Source organism: Dreissena polymorpha, chromosome 1 (genome assembly GCF_020536995.1).
Source record: "Dreissena polymorpha isolate Duluth1 chromosome 1, UMN_Dpol_1.0, whole genome shotgun sequence".
Taxonomy (NCBI): domain Eukaryota; kingdom Metazoa; phylum Mollusca; class Bivalvia; order Myida; family Dreissenidae; genus Dreissena; species Dreissena polymorpha.
Window position 1 is genome coordinate 147711510 of NC_068355.1, and position 14026 is coordinate 147725535.

At 37.8% G+C, this 14026-nt stretch overlaps 1 protein-coding gene across 2 annotated transcripts; it reads right to left on the reverse strand.

Moving 5' to 3' along the window:
- Nucleotides 1-52: 52 nt before the first annotated feature.
- On the reverse strand, nt 53-2608 carry LOC127854946 (F-box only protein 39-like). Of its 2 annotated transcripts, none has more exons than XM_052390139.1 (3): nt 1497-2608; nt 929-1090; nt 53-226 (listed from the first exon to the last, which is right to left on the reverse strand). In XM_052390139.1, exons 1-3 carry the CDS (start codon nt 2482-2484, stop codon nt 75-77), a joined length of 1302 nt encoding a protein of 433 aa, XP_052246099.1. In that variant the 5' UTR covers nt 2485-2608; the 3' UTR covers nt 53-74. The 2 variants fall into 2 exon arrangements, with proteins under 2 accessions (XP_052246099.1, XP_052246107.1); XM_052390147.1 differs by having other exon boundaries at nt 53-660.
- Nucleotides 2609-14026: the final 11418 nt, after the last annotated feature.

Here is a 14026-nt window from a genome sequence, read left to right on the forward strand (position 1 = left end):
AAACCTAGTGTATGAAAAACAACTTTGATGCAAAAAACTAACAACAGCAACAAAAGGTAGCTTGTTTATTTTTGCTATCTAGGGTTGATTTCATACAAATCACAAGATATTTCCAATGTAGTTTTCATTTTTCTGAATAAAGGTAAATATTTGTCTCTGACAGCTGCCAAGATATTCCATTCATGTTCATTGATGCCACAACAGGTCACACTGAGTCGTTTCAGGTCTAAAATGGGCAGAAAATAATGAATCAATAGTAATTTAATTTTCAGCATTTATATTTTTAACTGATTTTGTGGGGACTAGTAATAGTATACACTAGTATATACATATATATATATAAGCTATAATTTTATGTAAAAATGTTACAACTTTTTGTATTTTGTATTATATTTTGTAATATACAAATTTAATCAACCTTTAAAAACCTTGTGATTTAAATTATTGACATGATCAAAACTGCATGTGACCTTTTGTGGTTCAAAATTAGAAAATTATAAACATTTGAAAAACAATTTTAAAAGTCAAATCTATAAAGCCGGAAGTCGACTCCCAGTTCCCTGAAGATGTCGCTGTAGTGGTCACGCATGTGCTTAAGCTGTTCCTCTGATACCAGTTGCAGGGCAACTCCACAAAAGGTCACATGCAGCATTGTTAAATCTAGGACACAAATGAATTAATTAATAAAAAAAGTTACTTATGGTGATAACAATGTTTTCAGTTTTCATTATTCCTCGACATTTTTCATTGTACATGCGACAATAAATTCCAAATTAACTTAATTGTAACAACTTAAATAAATTTAAAGATACTTCATTTGCTTAGCTAGATCGATTTTTATGATGATTTTCAACAAAAAAATCTCAGGACATTGACAATTATTGGAACTAATATTGCGTTTATTCTGTTTCCTAACAACCATGCATACCTATTTTGCGCGCCAGCCGCAGCTCGCAGATTTCCTCCACGGTTGCTATGGAGACCATGGCGTTGATGCTGAGCTCCTTCAGCTTCCGGCACTTGGTTACCAAGGTGATCAACTGATGATCCACAATCTCCATAATGTTGTCTAGCTCGAAGGACGCACATTCTGCAAAATTTGCATTTAAAGGGATGAGTTGTACACAATGTGTGGTCTAACAAATTGTCTATTTATTTGTTAAGTTTTGTTTTAATCAATCGTTAAGTGAACGTTTTTGAGCTGACATTGCTTTTTATTACCACCTGCTTTCTATTGTTTATTTACATCAAAAGCCATCACTACTAACAAAAAAATGCTAAGGTAAACTAGTCACTTTCAGGAGCGATTATATAAATTACAGTAAACGTAGACCTTATACGTCGCCAAAACGAATCGGATACATCCAAGTATTCATTATCTTTAGTAATACATAATAGTAATTGGAAATGTTCAGCATTCTATACCAAACATTTGTGCTTTGAATTTCGATCAAACTTATTTGATTGAAACATTAGAAACACGTGCGTATCCTCACCAAGTATAGGCGCGTATGACTCTGTAACGAGATCCACAGTGTCCGCCAGACGCCAGTTCTGATCGTCGTCATACCCGCTCCAAATGTGCAAGTCTTTCACTGGTGCTTCTTTTACCAAGATAGGGGCGATTTCCTCGTGCATAGCGATGCTTTCTATCCAGAGTGCAACCCGTAACCGCGGGCAGGCTCGGGTCAATTGCTTCCACGCGATTCCGGAAATCCTATGCAAGTGGGGGTCGTTTCTAAACACTTTGATGTTCATAAATGTGAGTTTGCCTTGCAAGGATTTGGAAAATGTTTCCAGAACTTCGTCCGATAAACAGTTGTAGTTTAAAGCCAGATATTTCAGGTTTGTAAATTTGCTGATAACCTTTTGGAACTTCTTTACTTGATATACAGCCAAACGAGAATGAAAAAAATCTTCGATGAGCATATCTTGAATAACACTTCCGGACTGATTAGCAACAGCATCAAGCACGCGACATCCGCCGTATGCGGGCAACTGGCCAGACGACATATCAAAGCACACTAACCGGCGTTGCGTTTTCAGAAATTTTGCGAACAAGCCTATCAACTTTTCTTTAGGTGTATCGTATTTCCAGTAGCGTTCCAGTTCCAAGCGACACATTTCGAAATCAACCAACTGCGTCTCGGCTTCTTTTAATGCTAAGAACAGTTCATCTATGGATTTCTGGAACAACTTGCACGTGTAATAGGATGGGTGACTGCATGAAATCGACAGGTACTTCAAATATTGGCCGAAACATTCTGCAAATTGGAAAGCCTTTTGTCCGTTCGTCTGTGCTCGATATCCTCCCAGTTCAAAACTGCGCGATCTCCACAAGCAAGGTGAATCAAAGATTTGTGACCAATTTTGACATACTAGCGACGCCCGCATTCTGTCGGCATCGGGCAAATATTTGAAAATTTCAATTAAAACAACGTCGGGTAAGTTGACCCAGCTTGTAGTTTGGTTTGATGTTCTCATGCTATATAATATTGACAATTGTTCAATGGAAACACGATATAAATGGCCACGACACTCACTGACTGTGCCAGAAAGGGACTGTTGCTAAGTGTACGTCACAATTATGTTGACGTCATCGTGACGTCTCGGATGTTATGTGAATTGCGTATACGAGTATCCATCGGTAGGTGCAATGTGTGAACATACATTTATCAAGTGCCTGTTTATAAATAAATGCTGCCACGCGCAGCATAATCGGGTGTATACTTACATGTATTCGGTGATAAGAATGGTGCAGACCCTTACTTGTGCCAATGGTTTATTGAACAAAATGTAATTAGTGTTTTATAATTACATTCACAAAATGAATTACGGACGAAGGCGGAAGTTATTTTAAAAAATGGAGCACACAGACTAGTGTACTTTTTGGTAGTTCGCTAGAGTGATCATTTGCTGATACAAAAATGAAATATAAATCCAGGGTCACCAATGTTGTTCATTTTTGTTGGGCCTATAACAACAACACATTATACAATCAAAAAAGGACAAACATTTGCATATAAGTGAGAAAACTGATGAACAAAGCACAGTAATTATATGCATTTATAAAAATAATTAACATTTGATATCTGTTAATGAAAACGCACAAGACTATTAATAATTACACAAATTGATACTAACCACATATGGGGTGAGCACGTCTTTAATTACTAATTAAATGTTAAGTGTGGTAATTGTTATTATTAATGACAATATAAATTTCAGGTATAGACATGGTCTTGCCATATGCAACAAAATGCCTGCGCCTTTATGTTAATACAGCTGAAGGATAATTTACTTCAAACTCAAGAGCGGTCAAATGTGACAATGGCATCATCTCCGATGTGGAAAAACATGAATAACGGAGGAGGAGTATGGCTAAGCTGTTCAAAATCAGCATGAACTGCATGTCGTATGTATGAGCCTTCGTCAATACAAAACCACTGACAAGGACATCGATGAAGATGAAGTCACCCACGTAGAACTGTGGATGCCTGATGGACCGATGGTCACTGCACACACACAGGCGAATCTGTTGTTGAACGTAAAGTCAGGAAGTGGTGATATTATTGACGCTGTGGTAACATACCTAGCAACGTCAATATTTGACGTAAGTCGACCTGAGCGCTCAGTGGAATTGGAAGAACAAGAATTTAAAGTGGACCAATTAAAAGTAATTATAATAATAATAATAATATAGGGATGCAAGAGGTTACAAAAATCATTAACCGGTTAACCTTTTCCCGTAACCGGTTATTAACCGTTAACCGAAACGCCTTAAGTAGTGAAAATGATTTAGAGTACGTAAAAAATTTCATACCGCTCGAACAGCTCTGTAGAAACAAAAGTTATTTCCAATTTGAAATCGCTTGCGTTGATAACATGCCAGTTTCGTAATAAAATGTATTGTACAATTTGTTTTAATAATTTTGTAAATGTATGCTATATATTTTATTTAGTTTTCCTGCGTACATGCACAGGGGTAAAAAATTTAAAAACTACACAATGTTCATTTTCACGTGTTAATAACTTATTTTTAGTTGGGCCGCTTATTTTACGTTCGCGTCACAAAAATGGTGTGTTCATTCTGTTTTAATTTTTGAAACTCAAATTGGCTTAATATAGAAGCTTTTTTTCCCTTTCTATTCGACGTAAAGTGGGTCATGTGTGTCCAACGAATTCGCATCTCTTCTTTTTCGATACTTACATATTTTGTTGTTTGCATTTTAGCGATTGTAGCCGAAGTAGTATCGTTTGATTTTCATTATACAATTAAAAAATGTGGGTAAAATAAAGAACACGAATGCAAATTACGCAAATAATTTTGCACGCACGATATGTAAGTTGAATGTTTAATATAATCAGTACATTTATTTAATAGCGAAGTAACTAAGTATAATGATCTCTAATACTGATAGTTACGTATGTTTGTTAACGTACCATAGCGCGAAAATTAGTAGTAGTAGTAGTAGTAGTAGTAGTAGTAGTAGCAGCAGTAGCAGTGGCAGTGGTAGTAGGAGGAGGAGGAGGAGCAGTAACAGCAGTAGCAGTAGCGATAGTAGTAGTAGTAGTAGTAGTAGTAGTAGAAGTAGTAGTAGTAGTAGTAGTAGTAGTATGTTTTGTTATATCAGAACTTGCCTTTAGGACGTTTTCAAATGTTCCCTCCATATAATCCGCGTCTGTGATTGGCCGATTATCTTGTGCGCACAATATAGCGATTGTGATTTCAAGTCCAAAAAAAAAGAGACGGGAAAACAGAACTTGTGTTTTCCGCTCCAAAAAAAAAGGCGTGAAAACAGAACTTTTGTTTCCCGTCGCCAAAAAAAAAATTAACTCCTGAAAACAGACTTATTCTGTGTTTCCCCGAGTTAATTTTTTTTTTTAGCGACGGGAAAACATAACTTGTGTTTTCCCGACTTTATTTTTTTTTTGAGCGGTGATGTCACCTTAGTGCCACCGTATTTTTCTTATAACAAAAGCTTCTTTCATATATTTGCATGTATGTGGAACTGGATCTGGATCTTGATGGGTACGTTGCAGGGCCTTTCAGCATCGGCGCAACGGTAGAATGGGTGGTTAGTCTCACTGAAGGACTGCAACTGCCAACTGTGTCTACGCGCACTGCACTTTCTACCAGATTGTTCAACTCTATTAGTGTCTTAGGGAAAAATGGTTCTTACAATGGTAGGGTGACTTTCAGCTTAAAAGACCAGTATTTCAAGAGGTAACCTGGACACCATATTGTAACAAGCTGAGACATATACCAAAATGACCGTGATAGCCTGAAGTTTACTAAGCCACCGGCATAAATTGGCATAAATGATGGCGAGCTAAGATATCCAAGATGGCCGCCATTTTTGTTTGTACTGAATAGTAATCAAAACATAGGGATACGTCTTGATATAAAAATGATACAAATTAATCTAATGGTGGAAATTGTTTATATTAGAACTACTCAAAATGTGATGCATTCAGGTCATCTTCGAAGGTCAAGTTCAAGGTCATATCAAAGGTCAAATATCAAAAATACAGAAAAAAATATCGATCTAAATACATTTTTTCACTTTTTGGCACAATATATAAAAGGTATTAAAGGTAATTTTGTATCAAACTGAATGGCGTTGACTTTACTTTATGTTTATGCAAACAGTACAAAAATTTTGCTCCCATGAAAACGAAAATTATGTCTTTCAAAATGACGGCGATGTGATTATTTCATTGAAAAGTGGCGGCCAAAACCTATTAATGATCATGTAAATATCCACTCAAATTTGATTATTTTCGTGGCTATAGATTTCTACATAGGTTTCCAGTGACAAAGAACACATAAAGATCCTCAGACATTGTTTAAGTTTATTATATTACACACAAATCCAACATGGCGTCAACAATGGCCACCAAGATGGCCACCATAACCTATTAATGATCATAACTATGTAACTATCCACTCAAATGTTATGAATTTGGTGTCTATACCTAGGTTTTAAGGGGCAAATGACACATAAAGATCATCACACATGTTTAAATTTACAATAGTTCACACAAATCCAACATCGCTTCTAAAATGGCCGCCAAGATGGCCGACAAGATGACCGCCAAGAAGGCCACCAAATCTATTTATGAGCATAACTATACAAATATCCACTCAAATTTGATTAGTTTTGGTTGCTATACATAGGTTTTAAGGGGCAAAGAACACGTTAAGATAATCAGACATTGTTTAAGTTTATTATATTACACACAAATCCAACATGCCGTCCAGAATAGCCTCCAAGGTGGCCACCAAAACCTATTAATGATCATAACTATGCAACTGTCCACTCAAATACTATGAATTTGGTGTCTATACCTAGGTTTTAAGGGGAAAATAACACATAAACATCATCACATATGTTGAAGTTTACAATAGTTCACACAAATCCAACATCGCGTCTAAAATGACCGCCAAGATGGCCGCCAAGATGACCGCCAAAACCTATTAATGATCATAACTATGTAAATATCCACTCAAATTTGATTTTTTTTGAGGGGGCTATCCATAGGTTTCAAGGGGCTAAGAACACATTTAGATCATCAGACATTGTTTAAGTTTATTATAAAACACACAAATCCAACATGGCGTCCAAAATGGCCACCAAATTGGCCACCAAAACCCATTAATGATCATAACTATGTAACTATCCACTCACATTTGATGATTTTGGTATCTATACCGAGGTTTCGAGGGGCAAATAACACATTAAGATTATCAGACATAGTTTAAGTGTATTATGTTACACAGAAATCTCACATGGCGTCCAACGACACAATACGAAGGACCACAAGTCTATTACTTTTGACGTGATGCTTGTTATGTGAAACGCCATAGTTTGGACCTGCCGCAATTTCTGGATTTTGACAAGAGGATCGATATTTTTCAGCTTCAGGCAACACTGAATTGGCAGGAAATGATGCGTATCTTGCATCAGAAAAGCCAGTACCCTGGGCTGTTGTAAGTCAAGTTCTTGCCTATGATTAATAGGTACATTGGGGACAAAGCGTGCATTCTGTCAACATAAGCCTTAGTTTGCAACCTTGCCACAACCTTCACACCATTGGAACGTTTGACCAACCCTTGTACTAGAAGGCTGCCGAAATCATCATTGATGCGCCACACCGTAGTTGAAAAGGTTGTTCAGAATTGGGGGGGGGGGGGGGGGGGGGGGTGGGGTAAAGGATCCCTCATGGAAGAAAACGGTCTCAAACACATACTTGAGGCTGTCTATGGAGAAAATGGAATTTTGCACATTGTGACACGAAATGCTGTCCAGAGTCACGGGACCATCTTCTTGTTGAATAGTGCATGCGCAGCCAGCTTACAACCGAAATGTCCCAGGAAGATCCAGACATTCAGATACTGCTGGATCATGCCAAGGATTTGTATTGTTCCCTTCTTAGGGACAAAACGACGCAAGCAGATGATACATACGACAATCGCCCACATTATATTTGAACACAATCTGTATACATGTTTAGACAGTACCGCATGAAAAACCCGTGCAAATTTATTTTACTCTGTCATGTACAATCATAATCTTGATGTTTCAACATTGATATTCGTCATTTATAGAATGGTGCGTCGAAAAATTAGTGATAAAGTGGAAGGGATAGTTGTTGGACTTTTGAAGGCTAAACACACATATAGGAGTATCCAAAATGAGTTAAAAGCAATGGGCTATTCAATTTCCATGGGCTCCATCAAGAATATTCGTTATAATATTGGATATCAACGCCAAAATATCAATGCTGGCCTTCCTATGCCAAAGTTTAGATATCGTCGAAATGTGGCCACACCGAACGTCATCAGAAAAATCAATCGTATGATCGCCAAAGTTAATCAACCGACCCAACGTGAGATGTCGTCTATGTTAGACATCTCTAAAGGAACTGTATATAACATTATAACAAAAATATTGGAAGCTAAACTACGAAAAAATGCAAAGTTCATCAGCTTAACATGACACAAATTATGAAGAGAAGGGCTAGATCATGGCAGTTATACATGAAGTTAAGAGGTGGAAGATGGAAGAACTTTGTTACTTCTGATGAGGCAATGTTCTGTTGAGGTGGGTCGTACGGGCGGCGCAAAGTTTGCTACATGAGAAAAGGCGAAACAGTTATCGACAAACTTTAGTTCGTTAAGCGGGACTCTTTCGCCAAGGGTTTCATGGCATGGGCTGGTGTCTTTTATAGAGGTAAAACCGAGATTCGCTTTATCAACAAAGGAACTAAAGTGAATAGCAATTTCTATATCTATACGGTATTGATGCCGTTTCTTCAAAATGACGTTCCGAAACTGTTTCCGGAAGGTCGGAAGTCAATGATGTTCCATCAGGACAGTTCCTCAAGTCACAAATCTAAACAGACCCTCCAGTTTCTTAGGAAGGAGAAAGTGAACTTTATTGACCCTGAAGAATGGATGACAAAGTCTCCGGATGCTGCCTCAATGGACTTTGGTATATGGGGAATCCTTAAACGCCGTCTACAGAAGCGCAACGTTAACTCTGCTACTAGTATATGTCTTAAATGGATCTCATATTGAACACTTACTTCAATAAAGGTACTGTTGCAATTCTTATATTGCGTCATTAATTTTGTTCAAATATATCCTGGTTGCGCCTCTCGTATTATGCGATTTTGATCAAACTCGAGAGGGCTACAGAGTAGAAGAAACATGAACTTGCCCAGACCTCAAAGACAAGCATAGTATGGCTGAATTATCAGCTTATGATTAACAATTCAATGGTGTTGATTAAAGCATATCCTACTGGATGTTTGGCTGATGCATTAGCAGGCAGTGCCCGATTTGCTATCCATCTTTGCTGCAGCTGGGTACATAATCTGCAATCTGCTTATAACTTCATGTATCTGCTGCAAATAAGCAACCTAGATGAAACGCACTGGGACGTTTATCGAAAGTTCGGTATTGGTTTTCATGTTGTTCGTAGGGGCCATCAGTGCTGGGCTGGGCTGGGACGTGATTTTGTCAGTGAGCAAAAATTGATGATGTTTTTATAGAGCACACGTGGTATACTATAATAACTCGCGGCAGTGGAATGACCGAGGAAATGCAAACCCCTGGGACCCTATCTGCAACATCCGAGCACAACAGTGCGATGCAGGATTTCACAGACCTGACCTATACTACAAGTCCACAACACAAAGACTCAACTGAGGCGTGCATCAAAGGGGATTCTTCTGATCTAGAGAAAATGCAGGCTCAGATTACTACCTGCTCTCCATACACAGCTGACCCTACTCTGAGAAACATGGCCAATGTGATAGTGGCTGTGTCAGTTGTAAATGTTCATGCAATTGACGCAGTTAGGAAAACGATCATAAGAGACATCATAGGAAAGTCGGTGTTGTCTTATAAATTAACGAGAAAATACAGAGCCAAAGCTCTTGTGAATAGCTTGGCTGTTAAGATCGCTTCTGACCGTGCTTTTTGTCCTGCTCTTCTGTTCCAGCGTTTTCTGGTGATGTCAAAATTTGGAGATTCTTCCCTTGCAGTCGTATTGTCTTATGAACTGAGCTCCCATCCTGCTGCCTTCTTTGAAGCCAATAACATATTTTGTACAGCAGATAAGCCTCAGATCGCTCAGGCAATTTGAGAATATGCTGTAGACGCATCATGTGAGGCTTTGATGAACTGTATTCATGAAACAGATGCATGATGGTGGCACTTTGCTGCATCGTTTACCATGGAGAAGGGCGACTCATTTACCACAATAGCCGAGTCTTATGTAGATTCAGAGAAAGGCATTACGGACAAGCGACATTGGGGTTCGATGGCTACGAAGACGGTCATTATAACAAAAATAACACGCACCTGAGACGATGAAACAAAGGTGAATCATATTGTGAAAGCAAAGAAACAGAATGCTTATTTAAAAAAGGAAGATTTTTGGTCTCGTGACAGAAACAAGGCCGGCATGATTGATCTGATCAGCATAACTCTGACTAAAATGGGATGCTATGTTGTTCTGTCTACAGGGGATGCAGACGTTGAAATTGTAATAGCAATAGTATAACGATCCCATCGTAGCACCTCAACGTTGGTGGGCGAGGATACAGATTTGCTCATCTTGATCCTGCATTACTCCGAAAGGGACAATAAGACCATCTACTTCCGCTCTGATGTAAACAAATAGTCAAAGGAATACAAAGTGAATAATATTAACCTTTTGAAAGAACTCAAGCTTAATCAGGCTGTAATTAATCTTCAATGATTTTCAGCAACGATAAAAAATGAAGTCTACATAAGTTAGTAAAACCTGATCCTATCATGAAGTCATATGCTAGTTCATTATCTCTTCCAAATGTCGTAAATTGGATTTTATGATTATTCAACTGCTTAGTGATAACCTCAATTGGATTAAAGTGTTCCTTGTCTCCTAAACTATGGCGATTTACATAACAACCATAACGTTTGAGTAACAAGTTATGGACGTGTGGTCCTTCGTATTGTGTTGATGGCCATTTTGGACGCCGTGTTGGATTTCTGTGTTACATAATTAGCTAACATTTTGTCTTATGATATATAATGTGCCCTTTGCTCCCCGAAACCTGGGTATAGACATTAAATTCAACAAATTTGAATGGATAGTTACATATTTATATTTTATGATCATAAATAGGTTTTGGCGGCCATTTTGGACACTGTGTTGGATTTGTGTGTAACAAAATAAACTTAAACAATGTCTGATGATCTTATTGTGTTCTTTGCCCCCTGAGCCTATGTATAGACACCAAAATCGTCAAATTTGAGTCGATAGTAACATAGTAATGATCATTAATAGGATTTGGCGGCCATCTTGGCGTCCATTTTGGTCGCCGTGATGGATTTCTGTGTAATATAATTAACTTACACTTTGTATGATGATATAAATGTGATTTTTGCACCCTGAAACCTGGGTATAGATACCAAATTAATCAAATTTGAGTGGATAGGTACATAGTTATGATCATAAATAGTTTTTTTCGGCCATCTTGGTGGCCATTTTTGACGTCATGTTGGATTTGTGTGTACTATATTAAACTTAAACAATGTCTGATGATCAGTTTGTGTTCTTTGCCCCTTGAAACTTAGGTATAGACACCAAATTCATCAAATTTGATTGAATAGTTACATAGTTGTGATCATCAATAGGTCTTGGCGGCCATCTTGGCGGCCATTTTGAAAAACAAAACAAAATTCCGGTGATCCGATTGTGGTAAACCTTTGATATGTTTTAAAGGACCTTCTACCCTACCAGGATCAGTTAAAATACCTTGTGTAGCAATTTTTTGGTGGTTAAAGTGTATACTGACCTTACTATCAATCAAAATCTTCTGCATTCATGTCTTAATGCTACTTTGAAATATTATTTAGTCCATTGACATATTTTATTGTTTGCAGTGATGCGCAGTGGTTTACAATCATGACCTCACATTAATTCAGGCAAGAGTAGGCAACTCTCTGATGCATTTTGTTGAAAGTATGCCCATTTTTGACTATGAAAACTACTTTTACTATAGTAAGCCAATGTTAAGAGTTTTTACAACAGTAATATTGATAGGATCAAACTCAGTTCATATTCTTATATTGTCATGAAGGGCTTTAACATTTTGTCATAAAATCCAGAGTTTCTGGCAAAGTTCCTGCAACATCGATATTATATCAAAGTTTCTGGCAAAGTTCCTGCAATGTCAATATTTTTTATGATAGTTTCTTGCAATGTTCCTGCAACACTAATATTTTGAAAATGTTTCTTGCTAACTTCTTGCAAACTTTGCGGCTAGCCGCAAAGTTCTTGCAACTTTGCGGCAACTTTGCATAAATTTTGCAGCAAATAAAAAAGTTTCTGTAAGGGCAACGCCAAAAAAAAAAGCTATATCTTAACCATCAACCACAAAACCTCAAAATTTTATCAGCTTGATAACCACATCATTCAGCAAGTCCCAGAAAACCCTTACCTCAGAGTAACTACCGGTACATCAGTAGACCTAAATTAGAGCTCACATATAAATAAGATCACCAAAAAAGCTAATTCCTCACTTGGCTCCCTAAGACGCAACCTCAAACACTGCCCGGAACCCTGTCTTAAATCAGCATACTTCGCATTAATAAGGTCCGCTATAAAATAAAGCTCCCTTGTCTGGGATCCACACCTTCAAAAAGACGTAGACGAAGTTGAAAAGATTCATTGCCGGAGACTATACAACCAAAATAGCTGGCTGCGTGACAAATATGCCGATACGTATGAACATCCCATCCCTGCAGGAGAGAAGAAAGGCCTACAGACTGATCTTCTACAATGTTATCTGCATTAGTGTCTGGTTCAGGTGCTGGTACCAGCCCTACCTAGCCAAGACTTCCCTACTCAAGTCCGGCAATCTAAACGTATAGTAAACCCCTAAGACTTTTAGTTTTACTTTATCAGACTATAAAGTAGATAACATTGTTGAAAAAACTCTATCAAACACTCTCTTCCAGTAGGCATCTGCGCCAATCAGCATTGCAATATCAAACGTCTCATGAGCAGTAACTGGGTGTGCTAATTTTAAACCTCGAAGGTATGATAGGGAAGTGATGTTTTTCTGTAAGTTCGGAAGCGGGACGGCTATGGTGGGCGTAATTAGGACGTCAATCGGGTTCCGCTCCTTCCGGTCAGTGATAACGTGCACTGTGGCGGTTTTCATTAAGTATGAAAGGTATCTCTATCTTACAAAACCAACATTGTTGTAACAATCAATTGCTTAATCAGTGATCAAATGAAATGGCAATGTAACCAATACTTAGATTTATTTATGAATAACTACTCTGCCACGAAATGTAAAGTCTTTTTTTCACTTACATATATTAGAAAGCTATTGCTATCGCTTAAAATGTGTAAAGCAAAAACTTAATATAATATTGCTTGTAACTTAATAATAATTATACAATAGTCAATCAAAAATAAAACTTTTATGTTTTAATTTTATGTTTGGTGAAGCATTCATATGACATTTCTAACATTTACAAAAGAAAGCTATATAAACTTGTATGCTTGCAATTTCATTTACAGAACATATTCACCATGTGACAACTTTGCAAGAACTTTGCGTCAACTTTGCAAGAACTTTGCGGCAACTTTGCAAGAACTTTGCGGCAAAGTTACCGCAAAATCCCGTATGCAAATGAAGTTTGCGGGAACTTTGCAAGAACTTTGCGGCAACTCTGAAGCAACTTTGCAGCAAAGTTACCGCAAACTCCCATATGTAAATGCAGTTTGCAGGAACATGGCAAGAACTTTGCGGCAAATTTGCAGCAAACTTTTACCATGTAAATTATGTTTGCGGCAAAGTTGCTGTAAACCCATATGCAAATGAAGTTTGCGGCAAAGTTGCCGCAATGCTCATTTGCATGGTAAAAGTTTGCAAGAAAGCATGCTTGCGACAACTTTGCTGAAAATTAGCAAGAACCGTTTGCAGGAGGCCTGTTTTTTTTCGGTAAGGTTGAATCTCATGCCCCATGAGTTGGTCCAGATTTCTAGTTTATTCAAATACTGCTGTAAGATTTTATGGAACTGACGACTTCTGATGGTGCGGTATAGAAAAACATTCATCTGCGAATAGACGGACTGAGGATTTAAATGAGTCGGGTAGATCGTTGATGTGGCTGAGAAAAAGCAAGGGGCCAAGGACTGTGCCCTATGGTACGCCGGAGTCCACTGTTGCCGGATTCGATTTCTCTCCTACCACAGCAACTTTCTGTAAGGAAGTCTTCGAGCAAGGAAATTACTGATTTGTCACCCGAAGCTGATAACATGTGGAATTTATATATAGATAGGTTTAAATTAAATAAACGGCAATATTTTTTCTAATATCAGTGTAGTAACGGCATATACATATAAAGTGGTATTCGTCCCTCCCCTACACAAATATCAGTGGTACGAACTGGTAGTGACACGAAACGTCCATCATCCGTCCGTATGGTCCTTAATTCTCGTAGCCCATAACA

What these genes read in the sequence shown, in the direction of transcription:
- LOC127854946 (XM_052390139.1), bottom strand. Translation starts at nt 2,484, where the DNA reads ATGAGAACATCAAACCAAACTACAAGCTGGGTCAACTTACCCGACGTT. An exon ending in GTCATACGCGCCTATACTTG is followed by an intron (nt 1,091 to 1,496) that starts GTGAGGATACGC and finishes CAAATTTTGCAG; the next exon opens with AATGTGCGTCCTTCGAGCTA. An exon ending in GCGGCTGGCGCGCAAAATAG is followed by an intron (nt 227 to 928) that starts GTATGCATGGTT and finishes TGCCCATTTTAG; the next exon opens with ACCTGAAACGACTCAGTGTG.